We start from the raw sequence: 18,679 nt of genomic DNA on the forward strand, positions 1-18,679 counted from the left end.
TTAAGTAATTATTGATAGATATGTACTTATTGTCATTTTATTTGTTTTGTGGTTGTTTCTGAAAGTTTTCTCTGATCCTTTTCTTTTCTTTCTTTTATGTTTTGCTGATTTTCTTTAGTGATATATTTGGATTTCTTTCCTTTTACTCTTTGCATATTTATTAGTGGTTTTTGATATATGGTTTACCATTAGGTTTATATATAACATGTTCTGCATATAGCAGCCTATATCAAGTTGATGGTCATTTAAGATTGAACCCATTTTTTACTCCTCTCTTCCCCACATATTAGGTATATGTCATTATATTTTACATCCTTTTATTTTGTGAGTTCCTTGACTGATTTTTTTAATGGGACTATTAATTTTTACTGCTTTTGTGTTTCCTACCATTATACTTTCACTTTTGGTCTGTGTTTTCCAGTTCAATAGTCGCCTTGAATATTTCTTGCAGTCCCCCTTGGTACTTCTGGTTTAGTGGTCATGAACGCCATTAGTTTTCATTTTTCTGGGAAACTCTTTATCTTTACTTCTATTCTGAATGACAGCCTTGCTGGATAGAGTATTCTTGGCTGCAAATTTTTCTCATTCAGCACTTTGAGTATATCATGCCACCCCCTTCTGGCTTGCAAGGTTTCTGCTAAAAAATCCGCTGATAGCCCTATGGGGTTTCCCTTGTATCTAACTGTCTTCTTTTGTCTTGCTGCCCTAAATTTTTTTTTATCACTACATTTTCCTATTTTATTTATGACATGTCTTGGTGTGGACCTACTTTAGTTGATTTTTTTGGGGGGTTCTCTGTGCCTCCTGGATCTGGGTATCTGGTCCTTCCCCAGATTAGGGAAGCTTTCAGCTATTATTTCTTCAAATAAATTTTCTGCCCTGTTTTCTCTTCTTCTTCTTCTTCTTCTTCTTCTTCTTCTTCTTCTTCTTCTTGGATCCCTATAATAGGAATGCTATTATGTTTGATGGAGTCACTGATTTCCCTAAGTATATTCTTGTTTTGCATAATTCTTTATTCTCTCTTTTAGTCAGCTTGATCACTTTCCATTGCTCTGTCTTCTAGGTCATTAATTTCTTCCTCTGCTTCTCCCACCCTGCTGTTCATTCTATCAAGCATGTTTCTCATTTCCTTTATTGAACTTTTTATCTCTGCTATGTTATTCCTTATCTCTGTGTTAAGTGTCTTATTCATGCCTTATACTCTTTTCTCTAGTCCAGTGAGTATTTTTATGTTTATTACTTTAAATTTTTCTATCAGGAATGTTACTTATATCTGTTTCTTAGATTCTCTGGCAGTGACCTTGTCCTGTTCTTTCATTTGGGACAAATTCCTCTGTCTTTTCATTTTGTCTAAGTCTTTGTGAATATGTTAGGAAATTCAGCTATTTCTCCTGTTCTTGAGGGTAATGGCCTTATGAAGAAGAGGTCTGTAGTGCTCTACAGTGTAGTATCCCCTGTTCCCCAGGGCCTGGGACTTCAGCGAGTAGTTCCATTGTGTGCTGCACATGCTCTGCTGTTCTGCCCTGGTCACTTTATTCTTTAGGCCAGTCTTCTTCAGAGGTTCTCTTTGTCTGTTGTGGGCACTGTTCGGCCCCTGGACTGAATGTGGCTCATTTTTACTAGGTGTGCTCTGGTCTGCTTGTGAAATGAGACCTGTTGCTGCTGCTTCCAGAAACAAGGCCCTGCAAAACTCCTGCATCAGGAGATGTGGTGTGAGTTGGGGTTTTGCCCAGTCTTCTTGGGAAGGCGGCCTGTCATGCTAGGATTTAGGGAAGCATGACTGGGAAAGGCAGTTGCACTGGAGCAAGAGTCAGGGCTTGCTGTAAGCAAGTTAGGTAATGAGTGGTCAGTGCTCGGCTGGTTACCACAGGTGGCTCTGTGTTTATGCTGAGGGGCAGTGCAGGGAAATGGCACCTCCCAGTTCTTTCATCCCTGGAGGTGTCTCTCTGTGAATGGTGCTTCTTTAGGACAGGCTCCAAGATGAGCAGATAACCTCCCCACTGTGCACCCCAGGCACTCTTCAGCTCACTGTTTCCATGATGCATGTATGCTGGTTATTTGCCTGCCTTTTCTACAAGAGTAGCCCCAATATCATCCAGGTTCTTCTGGAGCCAAGCCCACTGACCTTTAGAACCCTAGACTTACAAGAACTCCTGAAATTCAAGCCCTTTTGCCTTCCGAGTCAGTTGGTATGGGGATTTGTTATCCTCATACACTCCCCTATGTGTTAGTCTGTCTTTCACCCTTCTCCTCAGCAGTGGCTCCCTCCCCACCACAGCAGCCATGACCTGTTTCTCCCAAACTGAGTCTCCACACTTCCTACCTTCCTCAGTGTGGCCTCTTCTCTGTCTTTAGTTGTGGAGTTTGTTCTACCAGTCTTCAGGTTGATTTCTAGGGTATTATGATAATTTGATAGTTACCTAGTTGTATTTGAGGGACAAGTCTAGTATCCTCCTACTCTGCTGCCCTCTTCCAACCTCATAAATTCTTTTCAGACTTATTCTAAACATCATTCCTGAAAGTGTCTTTTATACAATGAGTTTAGCCATTGATAAAGGGTAAGAAAAGAAAGGTAAGATCAGGCCCTATCCAGATTATCCCCACATTCCCTCAAGCTGAAGACAAGATTAAAGGTTTACCAAATTTCTTACTTGGTTAGTAAAGGAAAATTTTGTCATTTTATTTGAGTGGAGATAAAAACCTTTCTATCTGTTTTAGAAGCCTACCAGTGTACTTGTTTAAACTTCTTGAAGTTATTTCAAAACTGTCTGTCATCCTGCTGAGGTCAAGTCACCTTCTCACATGGGATTATCTTCTATTTCAGGTATAAGCTTGATGGTGAAAAAAAAAGAAAAAAAAGTCCCTTAAGAGAAAGTAAAGCCAACAGACTTTTTTGCTATTCTAAGCTTAGTGTCATGGAAAATTCCAATGTCACTAGTATGACAGTAGATACATTTTTGGGAAATGAAATATATTGCTTTTTCACAGCAGAAAACTATATCCTTAGCTGAATAATCATTATATTCTTGTTCCTAAGGTATGAAATAATGAATTTCAAGGAAATGGGAAAAGATTATTTTGATTATATCAATGTTGGAAGCTGGGACAACGGAGAATTAAAAATGGATGATGATGAAGTATGGTCCAAGAAAAACAGCATCATCAGATCCGTGTGCAGTGAACCATGTGAGAAAGGCCAGATAAAGGTAAAATGGTGTCAATGTTTTTTAAAACTTTTGTTGTAAATTCAAAAGCATTCACTATCATTGGCTATTTCTTTAAAAAAAAGATTTATTTGTTTATTTGAGAGAGAGAAAATGCATTGTGTTTGCATGCAGTGGAGGGGCATTGGAAGAGTGGACAGAGAGGAAGAGGAAAAGGGAAAGAATCCCAAGCAGACTCTGTGCTGAGCATGGAGTCTGATACAGGGTTCAATCTCACGATCCTGAGATCATGACCTGAGCAGAAACCAAGAGTTGGACACTCAACCAACTGGGCCACCCAGGTGCCCCATCATTGGTTATTTCTTAAACATTCAGATATTTGTCTTTTTATATTATAAGCTTCTAATATCAGAAATTTTGTTTTGTGTTTTGTTTTGTTTTTACTTTTCTCTCATCAATTCCTTTTGATAGTATGACCCACAATAATCTTAGTAGTAGGAGTGATTGAACCAGTTGATGAGTCATGTTTGCCCACACCCTTTACATTCATGTAAGCCCTTGAAAGATGTGCTTCCTGGGGATAAATGGCTCACAGTTGGAAACCACATTAATTTCTAATTAACTTAACAAATATTTATCAAACTCTTACTAGTGTAATAGTTTAATCAATGGGGCAAAAATAAGTAACACACATTTACTGCCAGAAGATTTATAGTCTAGCTGAGGAAAAATGGGCACAAATAAGCAACATCATATAAAATGCAATGACTTCATTAAGAAACAAAAAACCCCCACATGCGTATAAGTTCATATAAAAGAAAAGGAGAGATTTCTTTTAAGTAAAATATCAGACAATGAAGAATGGATATGATTTCAGAGAGAGATGTGGAAATATAATCACTTATGTAGAAGGAACAATAATAGGAAAGATACAGAAGTAGTTGATTGAAGACTGTTCTGGAAGAAGAGTGGATAATCTAGGTTTCATTGCTTTAAAGAGTTATTATAAAAGAGAAAGTCAAAGTGATAGATTGAAACCATATTTGTGGTGAGTTTTGAATGCCGTACTAAGCAGGTTGAACTTAATTTTTATGAACCAGGGGTCAGAGTAATCTTGACAAAGATGTTGACATAAACTGGACTATAGTAGGTGAGATGCATGAGTAGTTATGAAACATTACTTGTCTCAAGTAAAAAGGATACTGTGATAATGGTGACAAGAACCCTGAATTATGCAAGAAACAGTGAGAACAGAGAGGGAGCAGGGGAGATATTTGAAAGAAATATTATATAGAGAGGTATACTCAGTTATCCCTGGCTACCAATTGGATATAGGGTTGGAGAAGAAAAAGAAGTCTAGGGGTGCCTGGGTGGCACAGTCATTAAGCGTCTGCCTTCGGCTCAGGGCGTGATCCCGGCGTTACGGGATGGAGCCCCAGGCTCCTCCACTATGAGCCTGCTTTCTTCCTCTCCCACTCCCCCTGCTTGTGTTCCCTCTCTCACTGGCTGTCTCTATCTCTGCCAAATAAATAAATAAATAAATCTTTAAAAAAAAAAGAAAAAGAAAAAGAAGTCTATGACAGTCAATTGTAATTTCACTTCTTACTAACTAGAAAGTGTCGTTGTCAAGCATAGAAAAAAATGGGAATGGTTTTAGAGAAAGGCAATGGGTTAGTTTGGCAGCCTGTTGGTTTGGAGATATCTAGCCACTGATAGAAAACATTGGTCTACAACAAAGGAACAAAAAATGAGGCTGAAGATACAGATTTAGAAGTTAATTGAATAGAGTTAAAGTTGGAGCTGTTCAAGTAGATCGGTCACTGAACCTGAAAGTATACAGAGAAAATAAATGTAGACCAAGAATAGATATTGAAGATCTGCTTTGAAAGCATAAGGGAAGAAGAAAAGGTAGAGTGAGGGACAATAGGGCCAGAGAGAGATAGAACCAGAGAGCATACTGTCATGGAAGGTGGTGGTCAGTGGAAGAGAGAGGTCAAGGAAGACAAGAACTGAGGGAAAGGCAGGAAAATTGGGGTTAGCCCTTCATCTGGAGCCTTCTGGAAATAGAACTTGGAGATTAAACAGGATAGAAGGGTAACTGAGCAGCAAGAAGTGTGTGGTGAAAAGCAGCTAAGGGGCAGTCCTAGCAGTTTGAGGACATTGAAAAGTTACTTTTAGACTAAGTAAGTTCTGGCCACACTTACAGGAAATAAAGTCATGAAAAATAAACAGTCATGAAAGAAAGAATGAAGATATAATAAAAATAGAAAGAAGTTTAGTTCTTGGGGTATAATGCCCTAGGGGAAGAAAAATGATATCAAAATAATTTACTCATCAAATACTTTTTGAAATACTATGGTACACATTTCAGACAGTGTATACACCTAGAGAAGTTGGCCTTGGTCTTTTCAATCAACCTTGTGTTGACTCTGTTTGAAACATTTGAGGTGTTCATTCATTGATTATTACAAATGAAACTGAAATAATTCAATATTAATTGTAAGATCTTCAAGAGGTAGTTCTGAAGATTTGGTAAGCATAAGACCAGAAAGAAGAAAGACAAGGTAAATAAATATAAATATAATTTTTTTAGTATCTGCTAAATGGCACAGTAGCTTTTGGAGTAGCTAAAAATTTCTTATGTTTTGTCATGATACACAACAAGGTTAGTAAACCTTAGCCCACATGCCAAATCCAACCTTGCTGCCTGGTTTTGTAAATAAAGTTTTATTGAGGGGCACCTGGGTGGCTCAGTCAGTTTAAGTGTCTGACTCTTGGTTTCAGCTCAGGTCTGATCTTAGGGTTCTGGGATGGAGCCCACATCAGGCTCCATGCTCAGTGGGGAGTCTGCTTGAGATTCTCTCTCTTTCTCTCCCTTTGCCCCCCCATTCATGTGCATGCGCACACTCTCTCTCTCAAATAAATAAATAACTCTTTTAAAAAACAACGTTTTATTGAAGTACACAAGGCTCATTTGTTTATGTATTGTCTATGCCTGCTTTCATGCTGTAATAAATAGAGTTGAAAAGTTGAGTTGCAATAGGACAACAAAGCCAAAAATATTTACTATTTGGTCTTTTGCAGAAAAAGTTTGCTAACCCTTAATGTTCAGTGACAGTCTGCATCTTGCCCAGTCATCTTGAAATTAGACTCTGTATATGAAATTCCTTTTAGATTCATTTAGAATATCGATTGTTCATAATTTCCATTTCCTCCTGTAGAAAGATAAGCCTGTGTAAATTACTACATGGATGTTATTTGTTTTGACCTTTCACAGCAAGACAGTTTGAACTGTAACTTCAAAATGCTGAATGGCTGATTTGGGGATTTTTTTATATATCTTTTTCTACCTCATTCTACTGTGAAAAACATCATGGGAAGAATTTGACTCCCTAGTATCATATTTTTAATGCTAGGTAATCTGTAATGTTTATTTAGTCTTTTTTGATCCCAAATTTTATTTTCCTAATTGTATATCATTTTCACTCTATTAAATACACAGTAGACAACATTTTCTTAATATGGTTTAAGGATGTCATTGAGCAATTTCATTAAAGATGTCAACACCTCATGCCATTGTTCAGATTTGTTAACTTAGTGTCCATGGAAGTACACTTGATCTAGCAAAGGTTCAAATGTGTTACATGTTATTATTCATAAAGAAAGCAGGACTACTTCCAGGGTCTTCAAAAAGAATGGTAATCACTATGTAACAGAATTATCACTACCCCTTATACTCAAAATGAATGTGAAACAGAACATATATATCAAATGAGAAAAAGTTTTAAAAAATCAAACCTAAATGATCAGAAACAGACATATACAGCTGTCACCAGGTTAAACAAACAAACAAAAAAAGACTGTAATATTGGGATTATTTTTGGAAAAGGAAATGATCTTATTTTGGTAAAAAAAAAAAAAAAACACCAAAAAACAGAAATTTTACACACCAGTGCAAACTAAAGCACGGAAGTGAGTATATTTTTAGGAGGAAAAATGCAACTGCTTTTGTTTGCCATGCCCTGATAAGAAAGAGAATCCTTCAGTATTTCAAATGCTTGCTTGCATTACAAAATCTAGTAATTGTCCAACAGTAGTTTTACCAAGTGTGGTTGAAATTACCTTAAAATCAAATATACCTCTGTATAAATATTTATATGTACATTACTAATAAAACAGTTAACATTTTTAGAGTGTCCTACAGTTTACAAATCACTATAATATTTTAATCCTCGGGAAAGCCTATAAAGCTAGATATTATTTAAAAACATTGGTCTTGGTTTGAAGAAACAGGATCAGCTGGGGGACTGTTCAGAGCTGCACGACTATTTATTTAGTGGCTACAAGAAAGACTAGAATCCTGGTGCCTCTTGATTCTCAAGGCCAGGACTCTTCCTACTATATTTTTCAAAATATCATGAACTCTATCTTTATTGTTTTTAGATTTTATTTTAATTCCAGTTAGTTATATATACAGCATTATATTAGTTTCAGGTGTACAATATAGTGATTCAGCACTTCCCTACATCACCAGGTGCTCATCATGACAAGCGCACTCCTAATCCCCATCACCTATTTCACCCATCCCCTCACCTGTGCCTTTATATAGACCAATAAGGCTCAGGGTTTATGAGCATGAGCCTTGAAGTCCAATGGCTATTTACCCGTATGTGTTATATAAGCTCATTACGCCTAGGTTTTCTCCCCTTAAAAAAAAGAACGAAATAAAACCAACCACCTTAAACAGAGCCACTCTAATGTTTTAATGAGATAACAGTGTACTGCCAACATACAGAAAACAGCCAATAAGTATTATTATGAAGAATACGTTAGGTAGATTAAGCAGGTCTAATTAGCAACTCTACCTCACTTATCTGGTTATTTTAAGAAAAGGACGATTCAGACCTTTTCATCATCATCATTCTCTCCTTGTGTGGTTGCAGTGTTAAGAGTGTCAAGAGTGTCAAGAGCCAGCAAAAGGGATAGAAAATAGAAAGAAAGAGGTGCCAGATTACAACTGTATATGGCTATCAATATCTAGACATTGTTACATTGTCAGTAATAGAGTCAGGATGGAGGACGAGGAATATATGGTATAATCATCACTGTGTCTGGTTATTGCTGGTGATTAATCAGAGTTTTAATTATTTATAGGAATGTTTAATGAATGTCGTCTCTATTCCACAGAGGCTATTCATGCACCAGTGGAGGAAAAAAATAAAAGACATCCATTTCTAAAGAATAACATCTGGGACTCCTTCAACTGTTAAATTATTTCAATTATATCCCATTGCCTTAAAAAAAATCTAACAGATGAAGGGGTACATAATAGCCTCAATGACCTTATCCACCGACATCCCAAGCAAATCAAAGCTACTAGAATAGGAAGGAATGAGCTGTGAGTTATTGAACCAGATTTTAAGTAGAAACAGAGACCAAAAGATGAACTCCATAAAAAAAAGTCATGTTTTACCTCTTAATTCAGTAGAAATTCCTAATGATTTTTGATCAATATGGGTAGATTTTTGAACTGTAGCAGGTATATGATATTTTTTGCTAATAATTATTCAACTAGTGGAGGGAAGCCAAGGTAAATTTGAAGAGTAAAAGTTCTTAGTTTTAGGGAAAGACAGACACAGACTTTGGGGAAAATTCAGTTACATACATACATATGTAAATGAATGTATTTATATATGAGCACAAACACAGGCACTTAATTAAATATAGACATCTAAAGCTAAGTATCCAAAGATTTGCATTTAATTTAATTCCAGACCCTGTCAACAACTAATTTTTGCTTAAACTCAGCTTCAGCTTCTTTGATTATAAAATGATAATATTAACGCTTATGTTGCCTATCTGATAACATTTGAAATAACTTATGTGAAAGCCATTTCTGCTTTGCAAAGCAGCATATTTGAATAATGGATTGCTGGATTTTTATTTATACAAAAATAATCAAAATTTTAAATATTTACCTTAGGTGATCCGGAAGGGAGAAGTCAGCTGTTGTTGGACCTGTACACCCTGTAAAGAGAATGAGTATGTCTTTGATGAGTACACCTGCAAGGCGTGCCAACTAGGGTCATGGCCCACTGATGACCTTACAGGTATATGTATCACAATGTCAGCTTAGGTATATGACTCAAAAATGAACTGCAAAAGAATGCAGGCATGGATGGAAGGGGTCACATCTCCAAGTATTTCTCATCTTGGTGGTCTTGTTCATGTGACAAAGAATTCCCTTAGGGACAGAAGCCTTCCCAATGCCTGGGCTAACCATGAAAATCTTTATATCTCCGGGAGAGATTGGTAAATATTCCTGCCTTCACCCCCAAAGTAGATCAGAATTCCTAGGTTTTTCTACTGGACGTTTTCGGCTCATCCTCAGGATATTCCCAGAAGGTCCTCAGCAGGGCCCCAGTTAACCATCATTTGAGGTGGAGAGGGAGAGCTATTTGCCAGGAAAAGACTAAAATATGTCATGACATATCCAAGAGCAAAAAAAGTAGCACAGAGTTGGGTGGAAGTTGGTCTAAAACTTTGCTACTCTTAGTACTTTTCCTTAGTCTAAACCAGGAAGCTCTAACTAATGAGTTTTTGAAGAATGTTAGCACAGGGTAAAACTCATCTCAGCTTGGTTTTTTGTTTTTGCTGCTCTTGTTTTGTTTGTTTGGCTTTTGTGTTGTTTTGGTTTGGGTTCTTTTTTTCTCCCAAACATGTAAAAGAATATGTCATTGTGTTCTCAAGATTATATTTCATAGCTATTTCTAATTTTTACAATATAAAAACGATATAATACCTTTCATCTTTCCTTCCAATTTTTTCAATAAACATTTATCAAATGCATATTACAAGCTTATTTGCCTACCATTGAAATAAATATCTAGAAATAAAGATGCAATGTCTATCTTAAAGAAGATAGCTTATCTTTAACAAGGGGGAGCCTGGGTGGTTCAGTCAGTTAAGCGGCTGACTCTTGATTTTGGCTCAGGTTGGGATCTCAGGGTTCTTGGATTCCACGCTCAGTGGGGAGTCTGATTAAGGATTCTCTCTCTTCCTCTTCTTCTGCCCTTCCCCCCCTAAAATAAATAAATCTTTAAAAAAAAAGAAGTTAATAAGGAGGCAAAAAGGTAAAAATATGAAATATGAATTAATTAATTTAACAAGCTCCTTAGTTTGAGCAGAAAATGTAATAGAAACTGGAAATACAAAATATAGTCAAATTTTTCAAGAAACTTGTAATCTAGTAGGAGAAAAGCATATAAATGGTAACAACACAGTGTACTGAGTGCTGCAGATAGATAAGAAATGAACAAAAGTACTATGGAAGAGTGAAGGAGGACATACTTAACATGCAGAATTCAAGAACATTTACTGTTGAGTCATAATCTCATCTCACTTTTTAAAAAGTGAAGAAGTTCATATTAGAAGGAGTGCGCAACTCTTCTCTATTCCTGGCCACATCCAGGCACCTGTCAAGCCTGGCTGTTTGAATTGCTAAATGTTCATATTCTCTCCTCTACATTTGTACAACTCTTCCCTTGACTGGGTTCTCATCTTCTCACATTTGAACATTGCAGTAATTTCCCAGTGTATTTCCCTATTCCCAAATGTATGCCATTTGTCTCTAAGTCTACTTTTTATCTTGCTGCTGGATAATGTATCCAAAATACAGATTTGTCCCTTTTGCTTCATTGCTCAACACTTACGAGCATTTCCATATCTCTACTGGATATATTTTGAGTTTTTTCTTTCTTTTCTTTTTTTTAATAATTTTTTATTATGTTATGTTAGTCACTATACATACATCCTTCGTTTTTGATGTAGTGTTCCATGATTCATTATTTGCGTATAAAACTCAGTGTCCCATGCAATACGTGCCCTCCTTAATACCCATCACCGGCCTACCCCAACCCCCCACCCCCCTCCCCTCTGAAGCCCTCAGTTTGTTTCCCAGAGTCTATAGTCTCTCATGGTTCATTCCCCCTTCTGTTTACCTCCCCCTTCATTCTTCCCTTCCTTCTCCTACCGATCTTCCTGTTATTTCTTATGTTCCATAAATGAGTGAAACCATATGATAATTGTCTTTCTCTGCTTGACTTATTTCACTTAGCATAATCTCCTCTAGTCCCATCCATGTTGCTGCAAATGTTGGGTAATCGTTCTTTCTGATGGCTGAGTAATATTCCATTGTATATATGGACCACATCTTCTTAATCCAGTCATCTGTTGAAGGGCATCTCGGCTCCTTCCTATTGTAGACAATGCTGCTATTGGGGTGCATATGACCCAAATTAATAAAATTATGAATGAAAGTGGAGACATCACGACCAACACAAATGAAATAAGAAGGATCATTAGAAATTTTTATCAACAACTTTATGCCAATAAATTAAACAACCTGGAAGAAATGGATGCCTTCCTGGAAACCTATAAACTACCAAGACTGAAACAGGAAGAAATTGACTATTTAAACAGACAGATTAATTATGAAGAGATTGAAGAAGTGATCAAAAACCTCCCCAAAAACAAGAGTCCAGGGCCTGACGGATTCGCCGGGGAATTCTACCCAACATTCAAAGAAGAAATAATACCTATTCTCCTGAAACTGTTTCAAAAAATAGAAACAGAAGGAAAACTACCCAACTCATTCTATGAGGCCAGTATTACCTTGATCCCCAAACCAGGCAAAGACCCCATCAAAAAGGAGAATTACAGACTGATTTCCCTAATGAATATCGATGCCAAACTTCTCAACAAGATCCTAGCTAATAGGAGCCAACAGTACATTAAAAGGATTATCCATCAAGACCAAGTGGGATTCATCCCTGGGATGCAAGGTGGTTCAACATTCGCAAATCGATCAGTGTGATAGATCAGATCAACAAGAAAAGAGTCAAGAACGATATGATCCTCTCAACTGATGCAGAAAAAGCATTTGACAAAATACAGCATCCTTTCCTGGTTAAAACCCTTCAGAGTGTAGGGATAGAGGGTACATTCCTCAATTTCATAAAAACCAAGTTTTTCAACATGGCATACAAAATTCCCTCTCATCCCCGCCCTCCTATAATCTTTCTAGTTTCAGTCACTACCACTTACCAACTCTCATTTTACCTTCTGGCATCAAGGGCTGTTTATAATTCATTATATACACCCAATGCTACTTTATTCCTCCATGTCAATACCTGTGTTATCTTCTCTGCTTGGAAGGCACTTACTCCTCTTTACTTGAGTAACTTTGACTTATCCTTTCTTACTCTGTTCAAATGTCACTTTCTCTATGAAATCTTTTTTGATGTACTTAGACTGAGAAGCCCCCTATTCTGTATTTCTAAAGCAAATTCTGCTTCCCTCTTTACATCAGTTTTCAAACTGGATTTTAACGGCCTTTATTTTTACCTTCCTCTCTTACTGAATCATTAGTTTCTCAAGGACATAACTCTATCTCAATCATATTTGCATTCCCAGCATCTGACATGATGTCTGGCACAGAGCAGACACTCAGTCAATGTATGTCAACCAGCAGGAAAATTATGGGGAGTGTAACAAATGAAGATGAAAGTATGTATTAGGGCCATCCTATGAAGACAGCCTTTAACTAAAGATTTTGGACTTTATCCTATAGACAGTGTAGGGCCAGTGGAGGTTTTCAAGCAGAAGAATGAAATGCTTTTCCTCTGGCTACATGCATACATGTGAGTTGGCTTGTATGTGGCAGTAGGGTAGGAGAAGGTGCGGGCAATAAATGCCAGACTTGGAAAGGTCTCCACATTGATATTATGTGAAGTTTAACCTTTAATTGAGATCTATGGCATTTTTCCAAGGAGCCTGTAGCTCTTTGTGACCCTATCTCACTGATTCTGATGCAATGTCATCAGAGCACTTGAGGCTGCTCTCTAGCCAGAAGACTGCTCTGATGGTTTCAGCTCTTCCAAAGCCACCACAGAGATTGGGCTAGCTTCAGGGAAAATTTTAAGTCTTCCTTCTACCCACTTGGCTTATAGTTACCCTACTTCAGCCCTATAACATGATAGCTCAAGTCATCTCTCTGTCAGTACCCTCATTGTGATAATAGATAGCAACTACACATACATGTATGCTTTCTACGTGTCAGGAACTGTTTGAAGCATCTTACAAATGTTAATTTATTTAATCCCAACACAATTCTATAAGAATGGTAGCATGGTCAAGAGATCTGAGCCTACAACAATTGAACAATTGTTTAGAAAAACAACTAGAGGTGGCAATCAACTGACATTAATGTCTATCTATATTTTCATCCATGTATCTGTATAGTTGTATATATTCATATGATAGATGGCTGAAATGAAGATGACTCACTGGTAGGAAAAGATATTTGTGAGTGCTGGGATTATGGGTGACTTTTTCATATACATACATATGTACATAGTTGTGTGTGTAAACATATATGCATATAATATTGGATTATGTTATGAGAATATATTTCCACCAATAAGTCTATTAAAATAAATTTTAAGCTAGCCATATTCTTAATAGCTATCATAAATTGGCAGGAACCAGGAATTAGGAAAAGAGAGAAAGAGAATCTGGCGTGAAAACCAGGAAGAAGAAGGGGAAAAAAGGAGATTTAAAAATGGAGGATGAGGGAGGGCAGAATACAGATAATGTCCCTAATCCAACTTATTTTCATTGAGACAGCAAGTCATTATTCTTTGTCTAACACTCTTCAGATGTCTGTGTTAGCCAGGAATAGGATAAATGGGATCCCTGCCCTCAAAGAGATGATCATCCTAAATATTGATAGAGAACAGTGAGAGGTTGAGTGTTAATAAAAGAGCACCCAAGGGCATAGGATCCTACATCAATGTAAGCAACTTAGATGAGTTTTAAGTTTGCCTCTTCCATGAACACTAGACATGCAAGAGTTAAAGGAAAGGTGGAAGTTGGCCAAACTAAAATGAAAGAGAAGAGTGTTTGGGGCATAGAATACAAGAACTGAGGAGGAACAGAGACTATGGGGTGGAGGGAATGAGACAGGCAAGCGAGGCAGAAGCCAATTCTTGGAGGGCTTTGTAAGCCATGGTAAGTAGTTTGAAGTTTGTTCTAGGGAAATTAAAAATCATTATTGAATCATTTAGTCATTTATTCAAAAAATATATACCTAGCACTTCCTCTGCCCCAGGCAATGTTCTAAGGGCCGAAAATATTTCCATGACTAACACATAAAATTCTCTGCCCTTTTGATGTTTACATTCTAGTGGAAAGAATAGTTTGGAACAAGGCAATTATCATCTCCAGGAATGTCCAAAAACTGAATAAGAAAGTTAACGCATACATGGTGGACTGCTCTATAAATATTAATCAAGTAGTTGCAACATAAAGAGTGAATATTGTTTAAAAAGATTATTTCAGAACAGTGATTTTTTCTGGAGAGAGAGAAGGGAGGGAGTCAGATGGGAGTCACAAAAGAGGTTTTAATTTTGTCTGTAAACTGTGTGTGTGTAATTTGAAATAATTATGACAAAATATCACCATTTGTTAAATCTGGGTTTTTTATGTTTGTTCTATAATTCCCAGCATGTTTACAATCTTTAGAAGTTAAAATACTCATACTATTTGAGCTATTCAAATATTGAATACTGAAAGATACAATTTAAAAATAAAGATTAAAATGGGGATTTTAAAAGGAGGATAAGAGAAAAACCACAATAATGAAATTTTGCAAATCACAATGTGAATCTGTGTTTTGGACTATGATGATGTGGTGACAAAAAAGCAACAGAGAAATCTGATTAGGAATTAAAATCAAAAGGAGAAGGTAATTGTTCCCTGACAGAAGAATGCAACTGCAATCTAATCTAATTTGACCAAGGAAGGAGGGAAAAATAGTGGAAAACAACAATTGGGGTTCAGTATTCACAGAATTCCTTAAAAGCTTCTGCCAAGACATCTTTTTCATTGCACACCATTCCCCACCAGATAAATGCAAAAACTGTCCTAGAAAGAATCTTTAATTTGTTTCTCTCAAAGAATTTGGGATGGGTTAATAGTAGCAGATCTTTGGCTCCTCTGTCTAAAGCCAAAGCCACCGGAAACCCTTTCAGGTGGACTTGCCAAGTCTGGCAATCTTCAAACAAACCTAACTGAAAGGAAAAAGCAAAAACAAAATGACTTTCCAGAAAGTAACTCAATAAGAAGCTTTATGACAGGAAGTTAGAATAATTTCCTGCTTTTCACTTATAAGGAAATGTATCTTATTTATTTTCAATGCAGAGCTCTAAAATAGAAGGAAGCAGGGCATATCAACATTTTAATGTCAGTAGGAACATTCTCTCGGAAGTTTCTTTGGTTCCCTGAGTTACCTAATTGCTTTGGAGGTTAGAACCTTTGTATCTTCATTAAGGGAGAAAAAGAGAGGAGAGTCAAACAAAAGGTAATTGGTGGGAACCTGGGAAGGACTGGAGGATGAGCTCCAAGGGGACTAGCCATGCAAGTTTTATAACTCTGGCATTTCAGTTACTCTCTTCTTACAAATAATCACTTCATTTGTGTTCCTCAGTTTGTCCCACTTTTCTTGGGACTTTTTTTTTTTTTGCCTTTTAACAAATAAGTACATTTTAAAAAAAACAGGGAAGATTGATTTTCCTTACCAATAATTTTAACTATCTTAAGCATTATCCTTTTGAATCCTATGAGGTAAATATTACTGTTTTATAATAGAGTTAATTAAGACCCAGGAAGATTCTTTAAATTGTTCAAACTAGTGACTAACTGACAAAACCAGTGGAAAATCAAACCTAAGTACTGTACTATTTTATGCTACACCACCTTCCTTTCCCTGTCATCACATTTTGGAGTCCCATATTATCCAGAAATTATAGAAAAGAAAAAAATTCCACTTTCAAGCTGGTCACATGTTAATTATCTCCAAGTTACTGTGATATTTTCATTTCAAATGTGCTTAAAATATGCTGCCTGTTTATTACAATTCAATTTGGATGAGGAAAGGGGTAGAAAATCCTTGCCATGTATTAAATATTATTTGCTTCTGATTCTTTAGGGGAGATCTGTTAGGAGTTTAGTTGAGAAATCAGTTTATTTTTATCATTATGATTATAATAAATAGTTCCTGTTAATATTAAATACAGAACAGGTTTTCATAAATGGTAACCTCTAGTTTCTTGGCTTCTAGGTTAGGTAGTAATTTGAATAGGAACATATGTTATACCAGCTGGTTATTCTATCATTCATTCAACAAAAGTTCTTTTATCAAGTTTCTACACTGTTGTTAACTGTGCAAAGTTCTATCGATAGAGATGTAAATGGAAGGTGCCTGGCTTTCTATTTATATAGAATCAGATGTCCATAACAGAAGAGGGCTGACTTAAAGAAGTAATTGCATTAAGAGTATAACCTATGATATATGCTATAAATGAACCATACGCTGGGTTCACTGGTGACACAGAGGGTAGTAGTCATGAGTGAATAATTCAATAATTCAATAATTCAACTAGGTCCAAGCATAGCACTGGGCACTGGACATACAGTGATCATGAAGACACAGATCCTACCCTCAAGTATCCCAGGGCCTGAGCAAACAAATGTACTAATAAAAAAGCAATTTCACTGTAATTTATTAAGTATGTCCAGCATATAGCAGAAATTGATTTAATGTTTGTCCACTGAAAGAATACAAGAGAGAAGAGGAAATAAGAGGATGAATGAATAAACAAAAGAAAGGAATGAAGGAGGAAATAAAGTGTTAGAATGAGAGTAAGTAGGGATTACTATAGGAGCATTGAGAAGAGAAAATTAACCAGGTCTTGGCAGCTTGGTGGTACCTTCTGGAAGGAAATGGAATCAGTGAATGAGAAATGAGAAGTTAACCAGGTAAAAGGGAGAGGAATTTTCAAACAGAAAAGAACCTGAGGAATGTTACAGCATGTCATATCTAGGAATGTATGAGTCTGAAAATATTTTTTCTAATATCACAAAGCTATTTAGGAGCAAGTGAAGCACTATTTCACATTCACCTTTCTAACAAAGCTGTTATTATGGGGACTACCCCCTTTCTCTTTTTTTAAAGATTTTATTTATTTATTTGAGAGAGCACAAATGCATGAGCAGGGGGAGCGGCAGAGGGAGAAACAGGCTCCCCGCTGAGCAGGGAGCCTGACTCAGGTAACTGAGTGAAAGGCAGATGCTTAACCAACTGAGCCACCCAAGTGCCTAGGGATTATCCTTTTCTAAAGACCAAACATCATAATGGTGACCAGGTGTAAGAGACTACTTGTTAAACAAACAATGGAATTCCCAGGTCGCTAAGCACTTTCTAGATTTTCCTGAAGTTTGCTACATAAACACCAATACAATCTGAGGAAGGTGAATTTATGACAAATGTAGTTTAAAAAATGCAGATGAGAATTTTGACTGTGTGCATGACATGTCTGCAACAATTCATCTTTATTATCTTCCAATGGCATAGTGGTTTAAATCAAAAGGCTTTGGAGTCAGACATATCCATGTTCAAATCTATACCCCACCAGTGATTCATTGTGTGACTTCATGCAAATAAATTTCCTTCTCCGAGCTTCAACTTCTTACATAAAATGAAGGTAATAGTAGTAACTAGTTCACAGAATTATTGGAGAGATGAAATAGTGTGCAAGGAGTTTAGTACCTGTTAACAGTTCAATTGTATTATAAGTCTAGTGTTAATAAAATTTAAAAAATATATAGTGATGAGAAATGAATATAGAAATTGATTGATTGAAGATGAATGAATGAAAAAATCTGGAGAAAGTTCCAACCTCTCTCTATTGAGTGTCTTCCACATTTGCCAGTAATATCCTCTAAATCAATGTCTATCTAACCCGGTGAATGGCACAGAATAGGCAGTAAATTTTTATCTGTTGAACTATTATGAACATTTCTTTTAAGGTCACTCAGATGCTCTTTTAGGCCTTCTGATTATAAATGAATGGATTGTGCAGGTTAACAGTGATCTGGGAACCCCTGAAAAGTAGTAATGAGCCGTAACAATACTACAATGCACTTAGGGTTTGAACTCAGGACCCTGAGACCAAAGACCTAAGAGGAGATCAAGAGTCGGATGCTCAACCAACTGAGCCACCGAGGCACCCCCCCCTTTTTTTAATCACTCTCCGTAAATCAAGAATTTTCTGCTTTCATTGAAGCCATCATTATCCATTTATGCTATTTTTCTCAATCACAAGAGGAAAATGATTTTTTAAATTTTCCCCAAAAGGGATCTAGCATCTATTGACCTCAGTATTTTTACATTTATATCCAGCTATGTGTTTGAAATAAAGTTAAGGATAAAGTTTTGGAGTGTCCCAAGGCTTAGTCTTTTCTATCTACATTTGCTTCATTGGTGATCTTACCCAGTCTCATGTTATTGTTCTTAGTTATACATTGAAGAAATTTCTTTTTTTTTTTAAGATTTTATTTATTTATTTGACAGAGATAGAGACAGCCAGCAAGAGAGGGAACACAAGCAGGGGGAG

General features: G+C 36.6%; 1 protein-coding gene across 1 annotated transcript in view; it reads left to right on the plus strand.

Moving 5' to 3' along the window:
* Positions 1–18,679, plus strand: part of GRM5 (glutamate metabotropic receptor 5) — a 522,903-nt gene that overhangs the window by 435,440 nt on the left and 68,784 nt on the right. Inside the window, 2 exon segments of the mRNA XM_034666172.1 lie at positions 3,038–3,206; positions 9,148–9,274. Coding sequence (XP_034522063.1) covers positions 3,038–3,206; positions 9,148–9,274 — 296 coding nt within the window.

The sequence above is a fragment of the Ailuropoda melanoleuca genome, chromosome 8, assembly GCF_002007445.2.
Source record: "Ailuropoda melanoleuca isolate Jingjing chromosome 8, ASM200744v2, whole genome shotgun sequence".
NCBI classification, from domain to species: Eukaryota; Metazoa; Chordata; class Mammalia; order Carnivora; family Ursidae; genus Ailuropoda; species Ailuropoda melanoleuca.